General features: G+C 43.4%; 1 protein-coding gene across 1 annotated transcript in view; it reads right to left on the bottom strand.

The window, feature by feature from the left end:
• The window catches only part of rims2b (regulating synaptic membrane exocytosis 2b), a 121,966-nt gene that overhangs the window by 26,736 nt on the left and 71,631 nt on the right, over nucleotides 1-23,599 (bottom strand). Inside the window, exons 22-30 of the mRNA XM_048229192.1 lie at nucleotides 21,500-21,604; nucleotides 20,149-20,223; nucleotides 18,548-18,733; nucleotides 16,871-16,980; nucleotides 16,551-16,580; nucleotides 10,094-10,129; nucleotides 6,445-6,471; nucleotides 5,281-5,306; nucleotides 3,494-3,633 (exon numbers count right to left, since the gene is read on the bottom strand). Of these exons, the coding sequence (XP_048085149.1) occupies nucleotides 3,494-3,633; nucleotides 5,281-5,306; nucleotides 6,445-6,471; nucleotides 10,094-10,129; nucleotides 16,551-16,580; nucleotides 16,871-16,980; nucleotides 18,548-18,733; nucleotides 20,149-20,223; nucleotides 21,500-21,604 (735 nt within the window). The remainder of the gene's footprint in view (nucleotides 1-3,493; nucleotides 3,634-5,280; nucleotides 5,307-6,444; nucleotides 6,472-10,093; nucleotides 10,130-16,550; nucleotides 16,581-16,870; nucleotides 16,981-18,547; nucleotides 18,734-20,148; nucleotides 20,224-21,499; nucleotides 21,605-23,599) is intronic.

Here is a 23,599-nt window from a genome sequence, read left to right as displayed (position 1 = left end):
CCGAGCGGAAGCCGGCAAGCGGAGGAGGAATGGCGACCAAAACCTTTCACTTCTTGCCGTTTCTGATTTGACCAGAACTAGATGTGGTAAAAGGGATAGTATTCTCATGAATTCAACAGGTCTGGGAATTTATGTAGGCCAAAGTGCATCCGCTGGGGCAACCTTTTGTTTTTGACATTCAAATCTGAAGTGAATGACTCATTCCCCCAGCAAATGGAAACTAAATACTGTGCCTCCGAGCATCTACTCTGTCCCCTTTAGCGAAGCGCCGGGGAATTTTTGGCGTCTGAACGGTCCAACCTGATCCATATTAGAATGCGGGCCACTCTCGCCTGCCCGGCCTGCCTGCAGCCTGAGAATCGCATCATCTCATGGCAAACATGTGGTTTCAGCGTCTGGACTCCACATCTGTCGGGACGCTCACCCCAGTAGTTTGGGAATTATGCACGTCAACTCTCATTAGCAGGAGCACACAGCCAGATAGACAGGGGCAGTTTTAACTGTTTAATGACTATCTAAAGATACTGGAGGGGTCTCTGGACCAGTAATACCCATATGTACTAATAGCATATGTGGAACTATAGACACACTATGCATTTGGGGCCATCGGCTTTTACTTAACCTTTACTCTGTAAGTGTTGTATTTGTTCTATCTGTTTTGAATGTCCACTGTACAAATGAAGTCCCTCATGGAAAATAAAGTACTTTCAATTGAACTGAATTGAAAGCATACGGCATACGAGTTTTCTGATGTCAAAATGTAGGAAAACTGAAATGGAACAAAATTGGATCAATTATAGTTTCATAACTATGCAGTTGCTGCACTGCAGCAGGAGAACCTGAAAGGGACTGATTGATCACTGGAAGCAGGATGCGTAGAGGCGTGTGTGTGTGTGTGTGTGTGTGTGTGTGTGTGTGTGTGTGTGTGTGTGTGTGTGTGTGTGTGTGTCTGCAACAGATGTGCAGGGGGCTGAGCAGACTGAGGGGGTGGGTTGGGTTGGGTTGGGTTGTGTGGGGGATGGGGGTGGGTGGCTGTTGGTCTAATTGGCTAGGTTGATTAACAGCGGACCTTCCAGTACATGTACAAAATTGGGAAGGAGGGGGAGGGGGTGTGTGTGTGTGTTTAGAAGCGAGCAGTATGACAGTCAGATTATGTAAGAGACAGGCACATCAGGGATGTAGGGAGGAGGCGGCTGACGCAAAGTCAAAGAAAGTGAGAGAGGTAGAGACACAGAGAGAGACACACACAAATAGACAGATAGACAGAGAAATAGAGAAATAGATAGATAGATAGATAGATAGATAGATAGATAGATAGATACGTAAATAGATAGATAGATAGATAGATAGATAGATAGATAGATAGATAGATAGATAGATAGATAGATAGCAAGAAAGTACAAACACCCTCATATAAACACAATTCTATTGCACACCAAAGCACACACAGAACATGCAGTCTCAAAGTTATTTTCCACACACGCCCAAAAGCAACCACAAGCAAACAACATGCAAAAACATTCCAATATACATTCATATTTTACTTACATACAGTATGTAATTCCAGCTAGACCAGGAGAAGGGGGATGTATCCTAACTCATTTACATTGTGACTCTCGTGCGCTAGTGGCATTTGTGAATGAGTGAGCCGTGTGTGTGGTGCGATCGGCGCACTTTGCATGCCGCATTACGTCACGCCGAAAGCGCCAAAAAGTGACTCAGTGCCCGTTCAGCGTAATAACACGGAATGGGATTCGGACCGGGCCAACAACGAAGACCACACATGATTCACGTGTGTCCATTAAAGGGTGCTTACTCAGCCTCCTACACCCAATGAGGGGAAGCAGAGTCCGTATCCCTGCTCTTAGCACTCACAGCGTTAGGGAGGCATATGAGGAGACACGCATAATCACTGTAATCAAAACACTTGATAAGATGTATAAAAATGTGAGGCTTAATGGCTCTTGTGTAAACTTCAATGCTGTTGTATATTTTTACAAATCAAGCTTTTTGCGAATCCCATTGCGTGTTTTGCGGGTTCTTTCCCCCACCGTGAGACCTGATGCTAACAGAGCTGAGAAAGTATCAACTCTGGTACAGAGGGTCACGGCCAAACTACTCCGCAGTGAGGAGATCTACAGCTCATGCACGGGAACAAGCTAGTGCCTAGAGGACCAGAGGGTGCTGACTACAGGCCTGTCTGTTTACACTAAGAAGCATTATTATGGGATATGGACAAGAGTTCCAATTCCTGAGAAGAAAAGTCCTTGCCCTTGTCGCTCCTTCTCAGTAGAAGAAGTGTGTAAGGGTGTATTTGAACATGCCATTTCGGTAGCCAGAGAAAATATATTCCTGGACAAATCTTTTCTGGAATTGGAAACCAGAGCCTATCCCAAAAAGTAACCTCAAAGGGAGTGAACGAGGGACTGAAATGAATTATTTAAGTCTACGTCACCACAGAGGTTATAGAAGTTAGACTGGATAAGGCTAGACATTAGTGTGAGGGTCACTGGGTGGGTTTTTACCTCTCGGCTTCAGTCACTGCCCCTTCCTCTTCTTCCACCACCTCCTCCCCCGCACTTCCCCCCTCCCCTCCTCCTCCTCCTGCTCCTTCTCCTCCTTCTCCTCCCCCCGCCGCTCCTCCTGTGAGCTCCTCCACCAGCTCGGAGAGGGACAGATCGTCCCCTTGGCTCCCCTGGAGCGCGTCCCCGCGGCTGGAGGCGCAGGCGGCGCGCACACACACACACACAACGGTCGGAGAGAGCAGCGGCGGCGGCAGCAGCAGCCACGAGAGGCATGCACACACACACAGAGGAAAAAGAAGAAGACCAGAGAAGGCATGCAGTTACACACACATCAAACACACACACACACACACACACAGACAGAGAAGTCAAACACACGCACACACACGTTAACACCGACGTGCCAGGCGAGCAGAGGAAATAATAAGAGCTGAGGAAAGAATCAAAAAAGGGGCGAACGAGAGGGCTCGCGTCGGAACAGGTGCCGTGCTGCTACAATGAAAACATAAAAGGAGTTAACATAGAGAGAGAAGACCCCAACTCAAGCTCTGCTTGTGGTGGTTAAAACTGCAGAGGCACGATGCTCCACCTCAGCTTTGAGTTGTCAACCATTTCCCCAAAAAAGGGAAAAAATTATAGAATAAATAAAGATTGACAGATCAAGTAAAAATAAATAAATGAAAGACATGAAGCAACAGGGTGCCTTTCTGGCTATGGTCAAATCCACAATTGGACAAAGATGTGAAGTTCTGAGGTTTGGCTCCCAAACAGACTGAGCCAAACCAGAACTCACGAAATGAGAGACAGCAGAAAGAACAGAGAGATTCAGTGAAAGAGAGAGAGAGAATGTGAAAGTGACAGTGGATATAGGATTTGACCATTGCAGACACAGGCTGAAGCAGATAGAGAGAGAGAGAGAGAGAGAGAGAGAGAGAGAGAGAAGAAAGAGGGGGGAGAGGAGGTCCCACCTGATCCTGCGGTTCCCCCGTGCCCGCTCAGACTGGACAGACATGTAGCTCGTGCTGCTAAGCCGAGACGCGCTCGACATAGCGGACACGTCGCTTACATCGCTGTCCGAGGACTTCATGGACAGGGTGTCTAAGCCACGCTGTAAGGAGAGGAGGGGGGGACAAGGGTTAGTGCCAAACAAATCACCAAGCGAGACACTGGACAGTCTTAGACACAATGGCTCCACAGCTTGTGCTCAAAGGAAAACTCCTGAAGGTTCTGGGCAAGACAAAACTTACATGCTCCTTCCCTTCCTCCTGTTCCATACCATACAAACAGCAACAGAGCAACGTTACATAAACGTTCTCTTGCTTCGAACTAATTGGTTTTCCGTGATATCGCACCCACACCTTAACTGGGCTACAGCACAAGAAACCCCTCTCTCACACAATTTGTCCTTGTAGCATAGAGGTGTCTCATAACGAACTATGTCAAAGTTCAGAGAACAAAACCCAGCCACATTTATCCTTGGCCACTTGCCTCTCTGGCAGGCTGTCTCCTTAGCTGAACCTACACAATCTGCATTCCAGTAAATGTCAAGAAAAAGAATTTCAAAATGATTCATGCTAGCATTTGCAGTGAACTATGTTTTTGTCCTGTACAGTGTAACATTGCTAATGTCCCAGAGTCCGACCTATGCTAGGACGCTTTATGTACATATTTCATCCTATATGCTCCCTCTGAAGAAGAGCCATTGGTGTCTCATCCTACCGTGTATGGAAAATTTACATCTGAACATCACTGGTAAAGCCTTAAAGGCCTGTGAAGTATATGCCATTCATCTAGTTTACTGTGGCCAGACTGTTCTTTCACAATCCAAACAAGAGAGGTCCTCTCCTCTCAAACCCCTTGAGACAGTGGAAGGACACAAGACGGAGCAGCAGGGAGAAGATCGATTATAGCGACTGTGTTGCATAAGGTTTCTCAGTGCGACTGCTGGCTTTGGTAAATATAGCATTTCTCATATTGTTCCCTACTATTAAGACAAGCCCAGGACATAGCACAGTTTTATGTAACCATAAAAAGGAGCAGCCTGCACATCATGAGAAGATGGTACCATAGCATGCATACCACTGGAAACCTACTGTAGTTGTTCCATATCAAATGAATCCTACAGGAGGTTCTTTTGGGGATGTTCTTCCAAAAGCTACTCCAGTTACCTTTTTATTATTGCTATGGGCATATGACCAACCAGAGACACCACAGAATTCCCCTTTCCAAATTCTGTCTTCCAAACCTATAATCTTTTTACCTCGCAACCTTTTTCCAATCATTCTTTTTTTATCTCCATCTCAGTCTCTTTTCTTTCTTTCCTCTTATCTTACATGTCTCTCTCTCTCTCTCTCTCTCTCTCCCTCTCTCTCATCATGTCTAGATGACTCTGGCTGGCTTCTGTCACTATATTCTCTTTACAGATCTCTCTTTCTGGATCTCTCTCTCTCTCTCTCTCTTTTGTCTGTCCACTCCATCATCCCCTAAGATATCTGCTAGTTCCGTAGAGAATAATTCCGCCTGCTGGGCAGTGGATGTGGCATGGCTGTGCAGCTTTCTTCTGTGATATCATTAAAGCTTTTACATAAGAGACGTGACTCATGCTCCAACCTCACGGCTGTCTTCTTGCGAGGGACTTTGAAACGTGTTGATGATTCAAATTAGACCATCGAAGCAATTACAGCTCCAACTGAGACCACTGGCTATGCTGAAGGCTAGTATGTAGTCGGTGAAACAGAAAGACTGTCTACTGTACCTTGGACTGTGGATCCTTCAAGCCGCCTGGAAAATGCAAAAAAATGAGAATGGTTAGAAACAAGGAGAGCCATAGCATTCTGAGAAAGCGATATCTCAGTTTGTGTTTATACAAATTTGCCTAGCATTATTATGCCAACCATGCAATGTAATTCTTTGTAGGAAAAGTATGAAAGCACTTAATTATAGCTAAGCGAATGACAGATAAAATACAAACAGCAGCCTTCAATGTACACAGTCAATCCACTATAGGCGGCATTTTATAATTCTTAGCAGACACTTTTGCGACTTACAATGACATCAATAAACATTACATTTACATTAAAATGAGCAGTTTAAAGCAAAGTCATATAGCCTAAAATACATTTCCACCACTATCGGCGACAAAGACAGTGTAAACAGTGAAGCAGACAAAAAAACTATTCCTTGACGACCACAGAACGTAACACAGCTTTACACGCAAGCCCAGACAATGAAGACACATTACTGAAAAGTCCAGTCTACAGCAAGACAATTTCACTGCTTGACTGAAAACAATCAGCTGTTCCGATAGACACCACAGCTGGTACGGGACAAGGAAAAACAAGACACACACAATTTCCTCTACACAGAAGCTTAGTTCTTTAGATATCAACAGGCAGAGCAAATGTGCTATACTACATTAAATATTCCTAACTATTGAGGCAAAAACAAGGACATATTCATTGAGATTTTGACCCTTCGGTGACGTTCAAGATCTTCCGTGCTTGAGGGATATTTATTTCTGATAGAGGTAACTGGAAGCATATAGATCCTCTAATCCCGAACAATCCCGAACCGTATAACACAGAGACATTGACCACTGAACATTCTAGATCCTCTCAGGTATGTCAGCTTCAAGTTCTAACTACTCTCCCCAAAGGTGAAATGTCTCCAGCTTCTTAGAAATCTTCCACTTCATGAACACAACACAGAGAACCAACAATAACACATGAAAGGCTAAATCTAACAGCAGCATGCTCTCACAGAACTCAGAAGCCTTTCTTCAAACTGCAGATTTTTTTAGTTTTTTTTGTACTAGGGAGCATCCATTAAGGATTTTTTTCCCCAGCAAAGACTGAATGATGGCTGTAATTATGGTAAGGGGGGGGGGTTGGGGGTGAGATGGAGGTTCCAGATATCATACCTGCATCCCCATTCTCAGCCGCAGCTTCTGCTTTCACAGTGAAATGGAGGTGAGGGTCAGACACCGTGGTGATGGACAACACAGACATAAACAAACAAACAAACAACAGTGACACACATATTAACATTATGAGACAAACATCAACACAACAAATCAATGACCAGTTGATGAGACAATGGGGAAGAGCATGTGAATGAACACACACACACACACACACACACACACACACACACACACACACACACACACACACACACACACACACACACACACACACACACACAGGCACACAACACACATTTCTGGCTCTGCTACCCAAGACAATGCAAAAGTTCATGCTTTAAAACAAGGCTAGAAGAATCCATAGGAAAAAAGGGGGACAGTGATTACTAAACAGCAGAGAAGAGAGCGGATATTGTGGGCTAATAAGGCCTCGCTAGCGTCAGACCAGACGGATGAGAAAAACACGAATCCTCATCAAAACACGCTTGTCATGACACACACATACACACACACACACACACACACACACACACACACACACACACACACACGTAAACAGGACAGAAGCTGCAGCTCTCAGCTGAAGTGGTTCCAGAGCTGAACCAGGGACAGCTGAGTGGCCATTGTTGCCTAAGTTTACGTGTGTTTGTGTGTGTTTGTGTGTGTTGATGTTGCGTAACTCTGTTCTTCAGGCAACTTCTAAGCTTCCTGCTGCCTCGATACCCCCGACACACACACACACACAAACCTCCTTTACCCACTTAATTTAGTCACTTCCGTTACTTCATATTCAGTGTGCCATTTCTGAGGGGGAGAAAGCGGCTATGTTTGTGTGTGCAGCTTTGGGGGATGTGAAGGAGGAGGAGGAGGAGGAGGAAGAGGAGGAAGTGGGGCGTGGGTATGTACATGTGCGTGTGTGTGCGTCTTTTCCCCCTGATTAGCTGCGCTTTCATCTTGTTATCACAAATCATATGCTGCGGCGAACTTCTGATCTGGCGCGGAAAAAGGGGAGAGATGGAGCAATGGGATAGAAAAATAAAAAGAGAAAGAGAGAAAGAGAGAGAGAGGAGACACAGGGAATGTATGGCCTGTTGTAATCTCACGTCACTCTGCTCACTGAATTTTAGCCCTGATAGGAGCTTGATTACAGGACGTGGTAAAGATTCTCCCTCTCTTGTTTGTGTGTGTGTTTGTGTGTGTGTGTGCGTGTGTGTGTGTGTGTGTTTGCGTGTGTGCTGGCCAAGGCAGTGAAGTGAAGCTGGTCCACTAAGCCTTTAGATGCCCTGAAACCTAGCACTGGAGGCTGCGCATGTTGTGACAAATGTCACAGCAAGTCATTCCTGTTTACAGTAGTGCTAATATGTGGCTGTTCCCTGGATGGCACAGCCCTAAGGTGCCCAGAACAATATTCTCATTCACTTACACAGTCATTTAAATCTGCAAACCTGGTCACTTGGAGGGTCAGTTTAGAAGTGGATGTGACATGTGTACCCTAACAAAGACTACATGGAGAATTATTGATGGAATAGATTAGTGCGTAAGAGTAACAAGTACCCTAGTATTGTATTCATAGCTTTGTACTTGGTTGATTTGATGATGTGTTTTGTTATGGATACAGTTGAACAGAATAATCAACATATCAAAACACAGGTGTCACAGAGGCCCATGATTTTAATTTTCTTCCTCCATGTTTGACAAAGAGCTGATTTGTTATGAATGGGTTTATTGGTGATTTATTTTTGTCTGTGTAATATACACAACATGATGATAAGCCACGCCAGTGTGTTTGGTGTTGCAGAGCTTTAATGAATTGCTATTAAAGGCTACATTAGGGTCATTACGTGTCAAATCAGACAGAATTCGGGAAAATGGTTGTTGCACCATCTCAGATTTTGATATATAACAAATGCGACAACCTCTTCTCTTTTGACAAGGAATAACCCATTCAAATTTTCCTAAAAGCAATTACATTTAAAGCGAGCAAGTAAAACTAGAGTCTCCCCAGAGGAGATGCTGTTTTGGACTCTGTGAGACTGCTGGCAATGTATGTCTGCTCATAAAAAGCATTTGGTGCCTAATAGCAATATAAATCCTATCATTATACTGTATATGTGATATTTCCTGTACTTATTTTTCTAACGTCTGGTTCGGTTTTTTTTCTTACACAAGTCTTACACAAGTTTTTTTTACTCCTGCTTTTCAGTTCAGGAAGGAAAAAGAATCACGTCTGTTCCACCTTGACGATTTGAATAGGCATGACTCAACTCACCACCATTATCAAACTTTGTTTTATTTCTCCTAGAAGATTCTTTTTATGAGAGCTAAGACTTTGTTGTCTAAACTTCCCGCAGATTGACAGCTCATCATTGTGCCCACCTCCGACGTCCCTTACTGTATAGCCATGCTGTAACAAGTTTCCTCCTCTGTGTTTGTGTGTGTGTGTGTGTGTGTGTATGTGTGTGTGTGTGTGTGTGTGAGTGGTCGTGTGGGCTGATGTTTGTGTCGCTGTCGAAGCTTCAGGGCCGCAGAGGAGGTTACCACAGCAACGATTAACAGGTAAGTATGTTTTTCCTTGGTGCACAGAAAAATAAGTCAGGCGAAGGAAAACAATGTGAGTGTGACTGTGTGTGTGTGAGTGTGCACACATCTACGTGACTGTGTGTGTGTGAGTGTGCACACATCTACATCTACGTGACTGTGTGTGTGTGAGTGTGCACACATCTACGTGACTGTGTGTGTGTGAGTGTGCACACATCTACGTGACTGTGTGTGTGTGAGTGTGCACACATCTACATCTACGTGACTGTGTGTGTGTGAGTGTGCACACATCTACGTGACTGTGTGTGTGTGAGTGTGCACACATCTACATCTACATGACTGTGTGTGTGTGCAGTGTCTACATCTACATGACTGTGTGTGTGTGAGTGTGCACACATCTACGTGACTGTGTGTGTGTGAGTGTGCACACATCTACATCTACATGACTGTGTGTGTGTGAGTGTGCACACATCTACATCTACGTGACTGTGTGTGTGTGAGTGTGCACACATCTACGTGACTGACACAGAGGGATTGAGGGAAACAGAAAGAGAGAAAGACTAAGAGAGGAAAATCAAGCTCAAAACAATCAACTTTTGATAATCACTGATAATCACTACTGATAACAAGCACTCTCTACACACAGAGAGCGAGAGAGCGGGCGTCTCACACTCTCCAAACTCTTCGCTGGCTGACGCATGCTTTGTATCAGAGCCTGTTTACACGTGTGGAGCATCCTTAAATGAAAGGGTAGTAGCGCTGGCTCGACGGGCCTCCGCATCTGATTACATGTGCGGGGGAAATATGAGCTCCCGGGGCGGTCTAAAAATACCACCGCAAAACAAACACACAGACAGGACTAAAGCCGGGTGAGTTTATCGGCTACTTGGCCACGGCTCCACTTGTGTGTGAATGAATGGACTTTGCAATGGTCAGCAAGGAAGAGTTGACTCCACACAGCAACACACTGACACTACATACTGTGTTCTAGAAGGACTACAAATTGAAGACCTAGTCTAGTGCAACCAAACACACAGGGGCCCGTTTAGGGCATATAGGGCCCCAAAGGCAAACGGGGGCCCCTAAGGGGCCTTGGTCATCTCCATACCATTGGCTTTTCTCTGCTGGTCCTCCCACGTCACCTCTATAGCCAGGCCAAAGGAAGACACAGACAGTCACTCACTTAGAGCTCAAAGCCACAAATACCACCTGCGGATCATTCTGTTTGTCAGGAGCAAGAGCTAATTGCCATAAAGCAAACATGTGCAACCTCTGTGCACTACATACAAAGGATCATAGCACCAAATAATATTCTATCACTAACTATATTTTACCACACAGAGAATGCATACATTCGTTTGATATGACATAACTGCCATACCAAAGTTCATAAAGAACTCTGCATCTTTTTTTCTTGTGCTGTTCTAATTGACTGGAGCCAATGAACATCTCTTTGCATTGCATAACATCAATGTGTCAACTATAAGTGATGGGGAACTGGAAGAGGACACTAAGACGTGTGACATAAGATGGCTGTGTCAGTCATGAATTAGCTTATGAAAGCAAGTCCTGATGAATACAACTGATTTAAATGTTCTGATACCTGTATAGTCTCTCTGTTAAAGTAGAAATGTAAGCCATATTGTTTTTCCCCCTTCCTGTTAATTTCATCCCTTTGCATGGGGCCAATTCTCAGCCTATTTTCTCCTCCAAATGCAACGTTCAGCATCTGTTCCAGCTCTGTTATTCTGTTTGAAACCCTATTCATTCTCTCCAGCGATTTTGCGACTCATTAGAAATCAGCAGCATATATAATTGAGGGGAAATAATCAATACAGAATTATGCACTCCTCTCCCCACTTCTGTTTTTTTTTTTTTAAAGATCAGTCTTTTTTTTCTTGACTCATTATGGAGATAAAGAGAGCTGAGAACAGTGGCGCCTTCACACTAAGATTCAAGATCAGTAGTAGCTTACTGCCATCTATAGGTCAACAATGGAACTTCACAAAGCTTGCAGCATCTTTAGACTAAGCCCATTGCTACCACAAGACAGGTCAAATAAAGAAATTTTAAAAGCAAAGGTTACTGACTTCGTTGAATGTCATTAAGCCAGCAACATTAGTCTATTCTCTGTCTTTCATTTGATAATTAAAAAAAACACTAACCTAAAACACACAGCAACGTCAAAACCCAGGCTACAAGCTACACCCAACAGAGCTACACACCAACACACACAGTGTCACATGCTAGCACACAGGGCTGGGGCCACACTTGCCTTTTCTCCCATTGACAGGCTGTGGGGCTGCAGGTTTGTCCTCAGTTTCTTTTATGATGAGTGGTGACAGATGAATGGACATTAATATTAGATCATGCAACAAACACACAAAAAAAAGCAACATGGGCAATGCACAACACAACACCACACAAAAGGGAACATAGTGAAATCAATTGTGAAGGTAAGATGAATATAATTTAACATATTGGCCAAACTGCCAGTTGAGTGAGCCATGTTCAGGAAACAGGTTTTCCTTAATTATCTGGATTTATGAAATTGAACAAATAACTAATAGGTGAAACCAAATATCTCAATGCATAATGTCAATGCATAATGTAGAGTAAAACAATGCACTTTGTGTGATATTTAACATAAAAGGTAAAATGGGAAAAACTCAATACACACACCACACATAACTGATAACAACTAAAGTACTGGGCCAATCTATCATGACTAACATAACAAATTGGGCAATTTTTGATAAATGTACAGCCATGGTATTAATTATTTAAGTTGTATTGCTTAGTATACTTGGACATGTATGTAAATTCATCTTCAGCTATGTTTCTTTGTGCTGTGGTGGACTTATGGCACTTTTTAAAGTATAGCCCCACACCAGACTTCCACCAAAAACAAGAACATAGCTGAAGATGAACTGATACTTAACCATAAAACCTGAGACTTAATTATAAATACCATGGCAGCTGTGCCATAAAACCCCTCCATTTTCCACATCAATCACATGATGGATTCACCCTACTTCATCTACTTGAAGGGACAATGATAGCACTTTCAAACAGATTTGGAGTAACATAATGGCATATGCCCTTATTTGCGGCAATATCAAATCAACCTGCTGTGATGGCTACAATCATACAACTTCTGTGTTGAGGTTAATGGTAACTGAATCATGACGCTAAAGATCCTATGAGACACACACCTGGCACAGAAGCCTGTGTTGTCAGGGGCGGGACAGGGGAGGCAGCCGGGGGAGGAGGGGCAGGGGCAGGAGGCTCCTCTGCTGTCACCACTTTGGGAAGATGGTGATGACCACAATGACGATGATGTGGACGAAGATGATGATGGCGATGAAAAGGAGGATGATGATAATGATGATGGAAAATGATGGTGGTATGGTGACAAAGGGCAGACATGGACAAGACAAGACAAAATGACACAAAGGACATGAAAGTCTTAACAATGGGCAATAGAATCGTATGAAATCAAAGATGTCAATCAACCAACCAAACAACTGATCAACCAACTAATCACCTAGTCTAACCAACCAACCAATGTTACACTGATTACCAATTCACCTCAGATAAACTACCACTGGACCAGACTGTTCTACGATGATGTAGATCTTTTCTAGATCATGATCTAGACCTAAGGTTCCTGGCTCCTACATCTACTTCACTAATCGAGCTACTGAAGATATGTCACCGTGGTTACCGGCAGCTGCTTGAATGACAGGTGGTGGTACAGGTGAAGGTGCAGGTGAAGGTGCAGCTGCAGCAGGTGGGACCGAAGAGAGAGGGGGAGGGGCTGTTGCAACAGGAGGAGGGGCTGCCGCAACAGGTGGGGGTGCAGCAGCAACAGGGGGAGGGGCTGCCGCAACAGGTGGGGGTGCAGCAGCAACAGGGGGAGGGGCTGCCGCAACAGGTGGAGGTGCAGCAGCAACAGGTGGGGGTGCAGCAGCAACAGGGGGAGGGGCTGCGGCAGGGGCGGGAGGAGGCGCTGCTCCCACCACAGCTGCTTAGGATGGGAGGAGACGCAGAGATGTAAAGAAGGAAGAAATAGGGGAGAGAGAAGAAAAGTAGAAAGAAAAGAAAGAAGGAGAAAAGAAAGAAAGAAAGAAAGAAAGAAAGGGCAGGCATCAGAGAAAGGCCAAAGGAAGCAAAGAAGGGAAAAAAGAAGTGGAAAAAGAAAGAAGACCTTAGAAAAAAAACCCAGCAATGACAAAAAGTAAAGACATGACAAAAGACAAACATAGTGACAAATAAGACCATTTGAAGATGTCAGATAACTGAAATAGCGAACATAGTGAAGATATGAGGACCATAGGACTTTAAAGGCATCTTAAACTACAAAGCCAACTCTTCTATCACAGAACCTACTGTAGGCAACCATAGTCATCTACTAACATCTACTGTTACACAGTCAGCAACAATCACATACCATAACATCAATTACAGACATAAGAACTAGCCAGACTACCTACCTAATGTTTGGAATTTTCTAAAAAAGAGCTATTAGTAAATTCCAGTCAAGAAGCCAATGTTGTTTAATGTCATGGTGAAATGAAATGATTTACAGCAAAGTGGAAAGTGGTCTCACACAAAACCATTTTCAAATACTTTAAATGATCCTAACTTATAAATTATGAAAATCATTATTACATTTTACAAAAAAATAGCAATTTATAATAAAGGTAAATGACAAAAATGTCATCATTATATGTATTTTAAAAAATAGATTTACCAAAATAGACTAAATTGTAAAATTACAATTTCAAATGAAGACAGAGGGCCTTGGCGATCTAAAACCCAGCGCATAGTGTATTGTTATCACGACGCAAAGCGTATTCCTATCTTACACTTGAGTTTTTCGGCATGAACTCTTTTATTTCACGATGCGCCCAGGTGTGTGGCAATTAACGACCTAAGGTGTAGTCTGGCGCATTATCTAAAAATCGTTCTCTTCCATTATCTAAAAAGCATTACGGCACTAACCAAGAAAGTCCTGATCTAGCGAAAGGTGCATATGAAGCACAGCTGAAGACATACTGTCACGAGATGTAAGCAGCAACTCCTCTGCAGGATAAATGTCCTTAGGTTTTTTATTCAGTTATTTGAACATTATTGGGATAAGTGTTGCTTTTTTCCCATTGTCAATCAATAGTGAAAGTAATTAACTGTCTATAACTTTTTTGTCGCTGACTATGACACCATGGTGAAGTTAGTTTCACTTTGCCTATGAGTTTGAATAATAGACGAGTGCAGATGCATGGTTTAGTGGAATACCGGTTCCATACGGCCTTGCGTGCAAACAGATTCCTTCAAATACTTCACTGACTATCAAAATACTGATGTGCTGTTTGAAGTTGCGCTGCTTGCTGTTAAAGGGAATGATTGGTTTAAAGGATGTCATGCCCAGAACACACCCATGACTGATTAAGAAACATAAGACCAACCTTTTTGCACCAGGCACCCGACATTTGATAACAAAACCACCCCCAATGTGGACTGGACAAACCCCTAAATTTATGTAAGCTTTTCGCCAGTGACAAATGCGTTTTAGACTGCCAAAGATGGGCCCAGAGGCTGCATTAGCAAACTCTCAGACCCAATGTTGAGAACATGTGTGCCTTTGAAAATCGGCACGGTAACTTCATGTTTCATGGAAACATACTGTAGGACCTCTGAACTGACTGTTCTACAGTCAGCAAGTAATCTAAATATGAACTCCCAGTCAGCTGCCTTAATTAACCCTCAACCCTCAATTCACACCATAACCTCACCTTACCCCAAACAATTACCTCACTCAAGCCTTAACCCCAAATTGCCCCCTAACCTAAGACCTAATACTACATCTAAGCTTCTTGGTATTCCTTGTGGTCAACAGAATGTCAATACATAGCCTGAGGACAAAAAACAAAACACTGTCAAAATGTAGCAAGATCAGAAGATAGTATTATCCTATTAAAATACAAGAACACTAAATCGTAAACATCTATAGAGGAGCGCTAGACGTCGTCACCAATAATCTGAAGCAGATGTGAATAATTTTCACCTTCACTGCATAAATTTCAACATGACATTGAGTGCACCATTAAAGGCTTCCAGACCTAAAGTTTGTAGTAACGTTTGCAGTAACGTTACTGCACGTGCCACACAGGGGCAGTGTTGATTTACTATGCTCCCATAATAAATTTACCCGTAGTGGTGGCGGTTTGATACACAGGTAGGTGGGGTGCTAGGTGGGGTGCTCTGGGTGGGGTGCTTGCGGTGGGGGTGCTGGTGAGGGGGCTGGTGAGGGGGCTGGTGAGGGGGTTGGATAGGGTGCAGGCCGGGGCGTAGGGGGCTGAGATGCCACCCTGGTGGCCGCTTCACATGACAGAGAGTGGACACAGACAAGAAACAAGACCAGACGAGACGTCAACAGAGGCCTGGTTGCAGCCAACAACCAGACAGCATTATACAAACAAAGAAGCAAGACTACGACTAAGACAAACTACTATACCTGCCGTAAACACAATTCACATTACAGCAATTGACATTATCTCCGTGACTCAGTGCTATTACATAGCACACATTCAATCCACAAAACACACACACACACACCACGCTTTTGTATGTGACTGAGCCTGGGTGATGGCTGGTGAGTGTCAAGGCCACCTACATGGGCAGAGTGTGCTGGCTCACGGCTGCTTTTCTCCACAGATAAATCTCCATTGAGGTACTGTCTGTCCTGAACAGTGCCGCTAATCAGACTGACCCACGTGGCGTTTATGCTCCATGACAGTGATGTAGAACTCTGGAGAGAGTTTTGACACTGTCATCAGAACCGACTGGGTCCTGGGCCAAAACCTGCTGCCTCCAATAAAGGCCTGACCAATGTGCTGGCAGTATCAGCAGAGGAAAAACTCTCAGTTAATGCTCTTAGGCCTTAGCTGGGATCAACTTGCTTGATCTTACAAGCATGGTCTGTCTCAATTTGATCATTTATGTAATAACATTAAGGTACAACTACAGTATACTTTACTTGCTTAAATGTAATTTCAGCTCAGCTATCGGTCCTTCCTGGAACTTTGCAAGGCTTTGTTATGGCCAAACGAGACCGAAAATTCAGCAAAAAACAGAAATTCTCAGAACTGGCAATTATTTTTTATGTTCTTTATTATTATTATTATTATTATTTTTGTGAATTTGTGGCAAAATCCTGAGCACCATCAAAATGCCATCTTCCTTGAAGCTAAGTCACCACATGAAAGCTTGTGATCTCAGTAGTACTATTGCAACACAATCTATTATCACAGTTATACAACTCTTTCCAGCTATTAGTCAAGAACTCGACAACACATATAATTGCAAAAAGCCAGACAACTCAACTGCACAAGTCAAATGCTACTAATGAACATACAGAGCAAGACTGCTAACCAACAAAACGGCGCTACATTAAACAAACACAGCATCAACATGAAGCCACACGGTTTGTGAGCAGCTAGCCACCTCTGCAAGCAAGACTCAGGCTAGGACACGTCATACAGCGATTAAAATTAACAACACACCTTCATAAGGCTCAATCACTTCCTCTCCACCTTTAGGGGAAAAGGCAACCAAGGAGCCAAGCCATTAGATTAAAGAGAGAACAGGAGCAAGAGAAAGGCTGGAAAAGAGAATTGTGGATGGGCAACATCGAATTGTGTTGCGCTGATGACTCACTAAAGTCAATTCAAGGTTATACTGAAACTGAAAGCTGAACTTCTCAACTTGAATAACTCCAGCTGCACCATGTACAGTATATGCTTAACATTAATATACCTCAATACCACACATGCGAGCAACCCTTAAAAAACACAGACAGTAGGAGTGGAATCAATAGACTTACTTCTGTCTAAAGACCCCTTTGGCGGGACCTGTGGTAGCTGCCGACCTCTCCGACTGGACACCGGAGTCCCTGAGGGGCTGGTTTGGACCGATCCGGCACGTGGGTTCGCCCTGCAGGTCACAGAGATGTTAATGTAGGGCCTGGCCTGAAGTGGCCAACAGAGGGCCTCAAAAGGGATGACTATGCAAACACAACGGCCCCTCACAAAAAAAAGAAAATCCAAAAGTTGAGGTCTAGGATTTCAGAAAATAATTTGAAATGTTTAATATTAATTGTCTTGGAAACATTAAACTGTCAGTTTTTGGCGTTGAGCCGGTTGGTGGTGACTACAATTTGAACTGCAGGTGGAGCTATCACAAGGCTGCAGTGCTGTAAATCTCTTGTACAGGATCTAACACTGAAGAATACTTTGCTTAGGCACACACTCTTTGCCATGCAGTTAGGGGTGAGGTATGACTCCATTTCAACATGGCTGGTTGAACTACAACATTAAGAAAACAGTTCACAACTTTAATGACACTGTCATGTACTTAATTGCACAATTAGACAGTTAGTACAAAACACATATGAAAGGGTAATCAACACATAATGTATATCAAATATACACCGATACACCATACCAGGTTTTGTGAGATTTTGTTGAACATAAAAAACAGCACTGAAGTGTCACCTTCACATATTTAGCCATAGTAACACATGCATTTTATTGGTAAATATGTAACGGTCATGTGCATTTTAGCTATAGCACCAGGTAACAAGCTGAAAATGCACACTAACCATGCAACATTTAATACAACAACCTTCATAGCACCTTTGGAGCAATGCAGAATATAAATGTTCTTTGGCCGGATGAATTTTAGACTATGGGCATTCAGAATGAATAAAGCCTATGATGTCACCAACTACTGTAAAACTGTTTTGGTCTATTAAATGAGGATGACCTTTTTCATGGTATACCAACTGCTATTTCATAAACTAATTTTTAGTTTTAAAAATTTAATACTCATCAGAAATCAAAATAGAGGCTAATCATCTTCAAATGTGACTGTTTACACCATATATTACAAATTAGTCACTACCAAACACCAACAGTAATAGGGGGTTCATTAAAATTTGTGGGTTCATTAAAATTTGGCACATTCATTTGCTTCTCGAAAGGTATTATGAAGTCTGCAGGAAGGGTGGAGCCAGAGGCAATAGCTTGTGGTTTGCTGCTTAGGCTGTAAGAAAAGAGTGAGAAGCGTTAGGTGTCAGAGTGCAGGAAGAGCCCACACCCTCCAACACCCAAAGGACCAAAGGTAACCAAAGTGGGGAGAAGGAGGGATGCTGTTAAACAACAAACAATAATGTTAGTAAGAAAAAAAAATGATCAACAACCAAGGATGGCAAACCCACACCATTACATCCCATTTCGGGAATATAAATAGTGTGTCTATACGAAACGAAAATGAAAAGAAAGAAAAAAAGAAGACGTTAGTAGTTTCTGCTGGTTCTACTCATCTATGTCTACAGATGGACACAAAAAATACAGCACTGTCACAAGAAGGGAAAAAAGAAATTAAAATGCAACTTGGCAGCAGCAAAGGCAAGGCAGAAGGGCAGGGGGTGATTTGAGGTATAATTAATGATTTCTCTAGTTTTTTTAGCTGGTCAGTCGTTGCGACTGGGCTGGGTCACCTCGATAGGGCGGGAGAGGGAGGGGCAGATCTTCCGGAAGGCAAGGACGGCATGGACCTCATGTAGCCGGAGTCGGGTCGCTCCGAGGACCGGGAGCGAGTGTAGACGGGCCTCTCCATCATGGGCCGCTGGTCGGCGGAGCGGGACCTGTGATAATCATGCCTGTCCACCATGCCCCGGCTATACCTGCAAACACGTTAGTCAAACAGCTCGACTTAGACAGGCATCGAGAGAGGATCGGACAGGAGAGAGACGAGACAGGAAACGAAACACACAGCAGTCAAACGTGCTCGTCCAGGAAGGCGCCCGGGGAGAATTGTGGGATTGCGTCTCCATTCAGAGGGAGCGATTGATGTACTGTAGCAGCACTGCAGGGACGGGAAAATCTTTTTGTAGTTCCTGTAAGAATTACGTATGCTAGACAGTGGCTAGACTAACACACAGACGCAGAGTCCACCCCGAATCTCTGCAACAGAGCACTTCAAAGGCCACACCTAGACGGTTGAAAAACTGTGGGCTTTCCCTATCAATATGATACAATTCAAGGCAACGCAATAAGACAAAAAGTAAAACAAAAAGTGAGAACACATAAAACAAGTTCATAAGAAAAGGTTCATGTTTGGCACGTCATAGACTCCTAGGCTCAACACTACTGAAAAAAAAGAGGAAAAAAAGCCAAGCAGCCCATCTCCTTCCAAGAGCGATCTGACTTGTTTTGTTCCTGAGAGAAGAAAACTGTTGAATGGGGTAAAAGTGATCCTTGAAAGCAAAACCACAAACTTCTACTCTCAAAACTACAAAGAACATACCATTCCACAACTAATAGCACTGGCATTTAATTGCACTTCTACTGACCACGTTGACTATGCTATATTCTACTATGAATATATGCTACTGTCGGGACTAACATGTTACCTTAAGTCCTCCTCAAAGGCCCCTGGGCAGGCGGGAAACTCTGGTATGTGTTCCTCTCTTTGCATGGGGGAATGAAAAAAGTGGACGCAATGCTGAGAGAACTGGTCCAGAGGTTTGTATATTGCTAACAATGTAAAGAACTACACTAGCCTCTGGAATCTACTCAAACACACCTATAAGGGCTAGCGCTAGCTGATGCAGTTATACCTTTCTGTATCTGTGGAAGGCTGAATTTCTATCCTGGGGACCCTACTGAATAGATCAACCTGAAGTTAACATCTGATCAGGGAGAGTAATACTACAGTACATGTGGCAATGATTAGCATATAGCATGTTCCTGCCATGAAGCTATACTTTAGCCATGAATACTCCTGGTTTCCTTAGTGTTATATGCCCATCTTCATATCTTAAGTCTAAGTTATAGTAACATGAGGCAGAGAAGCACAATCAAAATATCTGCTGTAAGTTAAATTTGAAGAGCCTCATTTAGGAACATTATGGAAAAGTATATATTTAATGTAGATACTTTGTCATTTTGAAGTTAAGTGATTGGCTAATGGACATGGAGGAATGAAGTAAATGTATAAGTGGTGTGGAATGATGAAAACATTGCTTATTGTACTGACCAAGACTACTCTGTTAACAACTACTCTACAAGTTATCATTTTTCTATTCAGGAGACTTACCTATAGTCATCACAGGTACCATTCATGACGTGATTGGGCCAGGGTGTGGGTACATGGCTGGGCCCATTGTAATATCTTTCGATCAAACAAGGGAGACATCAATAAAGAGAGGTAAATTAGAACGTAATGCTACTACCTAAACAACTTCTTACTTACTCTTATCTGCAATGACTGAAGACAACCCAGAAACCATATAATTCCTTATCATGGCCATATGCGGGAAAGCAAAGGAAAGTCAAAATGTAACGCTTGTTTACTTGTTTTCCAATGTTGTCTAGGCAACAATGTGCAAATCCATTGCACCATCTTAACATTACACCATGAGAGGTGTGATGTGAGGGTTAATGTATAGGATAACAAATGTCTAATTTTTTTCTAATTTTTTAAGTCTACAGCCTGTTTTTACCTCTCGGGAGAATCAAATGAGTAATTGGGAGCAACCGACATTCTCCTGTCCCTTATTCTCCTCCTAGATGAAGGGAGTACAATATGGGATAGTCAGAAGATATGCTCTGGTTGAAACTGCAAGAAATCAGTTTCACCAAATCTATGCCAAAACGAGATCTAGCTCCAGATCTAGATGTGAGCTCTATGTAACTGCTGAGTAATTTCACAAATGACAAAACTACAGGTACCAGAGGTTGTCCTGAGAGTTGAGAGGCAAAAATGGGGTAAGACGAGGCTACTCGGCTCACAAGGGTGTGTGTGGGCGGTGGGGTGGGAGGGGGTAGCTAGCAGATATGCCAAGTCATCAAAACAACACAAACACATCCCCTCAGTCACCACAGGAACAGTACTGTACAGCAGACATATTTCATTACACAGCAAAGTGGGGTTTGGAAGAGAGTGGGTGCATCTAAGGACATACAGAGCTAAATGGGGCTTCCTCAGGGAAATACTCATACTTGGACTGGCGGGTGAAACTAGTGCTTCATGCAGCCAAGTCAATCTCATGCTATTTTTTTTTTTAAATGAGGGGAAAAGTCTTTCAGAAGCTATCCAACCTATTTCACAAATACTCTCAGAAAGGGGGTGGTGGGTGAGAGTACAACCAGGTGAATAGTCATGCATGAGGTGTAAACACAAGCATTTTCCCCATCAAGGCAACCAAGAGCTAAACACACCAACATCCAATCAATACACTAAATCTCAGGACAGCTCTACGAACGTTCCTTCAAAAGGTCAGGCGTGATCACTTGGGGCATTGAGGAGCAAAGGGAACCACCAGCTACAGTTCTCAAAATTATGAGATTGGATCACATTTACATCAGGGGAGCGGGCTAGAAAGGAGGGATGGATAGGTTTTTGTTTGTTTTAAGAGCACAGGAGGTTAGCCACAATTGTCCTCTACCTTTCCATACTATTGTACGCCCCTTCCGAATAAGCGCGGGCCATCCTAGTAGAACGCAGTAACCTGACCGCGTCCTCCCGAAACAGTGGATACATGGATGCGCCGCTGTGGCCGAAGAGAAAGACGAGAGGACAGAAGAGGACAGTAGAGAGTGAGTTGTGACTGGATGGACAAGGGAGACGTTATGGTTGTACGAGCCCTTACCCCATCATACATGTCAAGGGTTTTGAGTGAGGGGATGGCATTCTGCACCATTCCACACAAAACCGATGACTTCCATTGTATATTACAGGCCCCAAGCAGCAAGCATGGAGTGAGTTTTGCACTATTTTGTACTTTTGACTCTGTCATTATTGCAGTATGCGAGTTACAGCCCCTCAGATTGTCAGGCTATTTAGTGCAATCTCACCAAATTCAGTTTAAATGCAGTTTGTGTGAGTCAGCCTGTAGATTCGCGCACTTCTCTAAAAATAACAGAAAGATGATGCGATGTGCTGCTTGTTGCCAAAAACTGAAATCGAGTTAAAACGGCTCAGATCTACGTACAGCAGACAGACCGGTATTTAAGCATCTTATGCAACACAACACAACTGTGTGAGTCAGGTCAGCATGTGTATATTTAGAGGAGTATTTGGAGCACAAACACAGCACAGCACACACACACACACACACACACACACACACACACACACACACACACACACCACACACACACACACACACACACACACACACGCACACACACCACTGATATCCCCACAGACATCCGGAGATCTGAGGAATTATCACAGACTGTCGGTATCCATGGAGACGGTGAGACCTGCTCTGTCTCCCTGGCTTGACAGACCAAAAAAAAAAAAAAGAAAAGAAAGTAAGAAAAAAAAACAGTGTTGCCAAAGTTCTGACAAGAGTTCCAGAACATTCTCCCTGTCTGTTGGAGAGTGACAAGGGTGCAACTGAGGTGTGACTCAGACAATACTGACAACTCAGGGTGTCAACAGACACCTGCTGTGGGGCAAGACTACAGTGCCTCTAAAAGCGCCAGGGTGGGTGGATGGGTGGGTGTGGGTGGATATGAGAGGTGGATGGAAATGTGTGAGGACAATGCTCCTGGTGAACTAGGAGGGGGGTGGCGCAAAGGATGCTGGGAGTCCTCAGTCATGCTCAAAGGCATGCTCAGTATACCTGGGATCCTGATAAAAAGGGTCGACGCTTGACGGTCTGTGTCGGGTTCGAGCAGGTAGGGTAAGATAGTGGCTGCGACCACAGAGGAACAGAGAACAGACAGATGAATGAAGAAAAGGAGACTAAGAGATGAATGAAAAATGAAAAATGAAAAGAGACACTGAGAGAAAGCAAGAGAGAGAGAGAAGAAAAATATAGATAGAAGAGAGAAAGAAACGAGACAAATCCCCAGGTTCAAGGGAGAGTGATAGAGAGAGACAAGGGACAAAATGATGGCAATGCCAATGGTCCAATGGTAAAAGTCAAAGAAAGGCACTATCACACTCTCTTAAGTCCCTATGCACCTCTATAACTTTGTTTTCACGTGACCTGAAACGGGAATAGGAACAAAGCAATCTACCTAAGCTAAGCAGTTCAGGAGAATTTCAGAAGTAAAGTGATGACAAAAAGATCTATTCAATTAAATGTCATAACACAATGGTGACCTCACCTAAAACATCAGTTTTGTAATTGGCTTTTGTGTTGTTCAGGGTGTTGCTCTAAAATGTGACCTTTCAAGGCTATCTCACTAAATCGAATAAAAATGTAGCAACATAGTCTTTGGTGTAAGTGCAGTAGTACTGTACATAATTCAAGGGTATTAGTACCGCTACCAGTAGGAGTGGTCAATTGGGATGAATAAAGTAAATAATGTTTACTTTTCCATATCTAGCATGTTTAGTATGCCAGTTAGCTAGCTGACGTCTTTTGTTTCATAGTTTCACGCAAACTATGATGGCCTATAACATCTGGGCAACATATGCTATGTTAGAGTGTTCAATAGAAAGCTAACACTGTAACAGGAGGCCTAACTTGAAGTTGTCTACGAAAGTTGTGCACAGTAGAGTTAGCCATTTCCAGCCTATCAGTTATGGC

The sequence above is a fragment of the Alosa alosa genome, chromosome 20 (genome assembly GCF_017589495.1).
Source record: "Alosa alosa isolate M-15738 ecotype Scorff River chromosome 20, AALO_Geno_1.1, whole genome shotgun sequence".
NCBI lineage: Eukaryota > Metazoa > Chordata > Actinopteri > Clupeiformes > Clupeidae > Alosa > Alosa alosa.
Note: the sequence above shows the minus strand (reverse complement) of the source record. Positions and strands in the feature narration are given on the sequence as shown.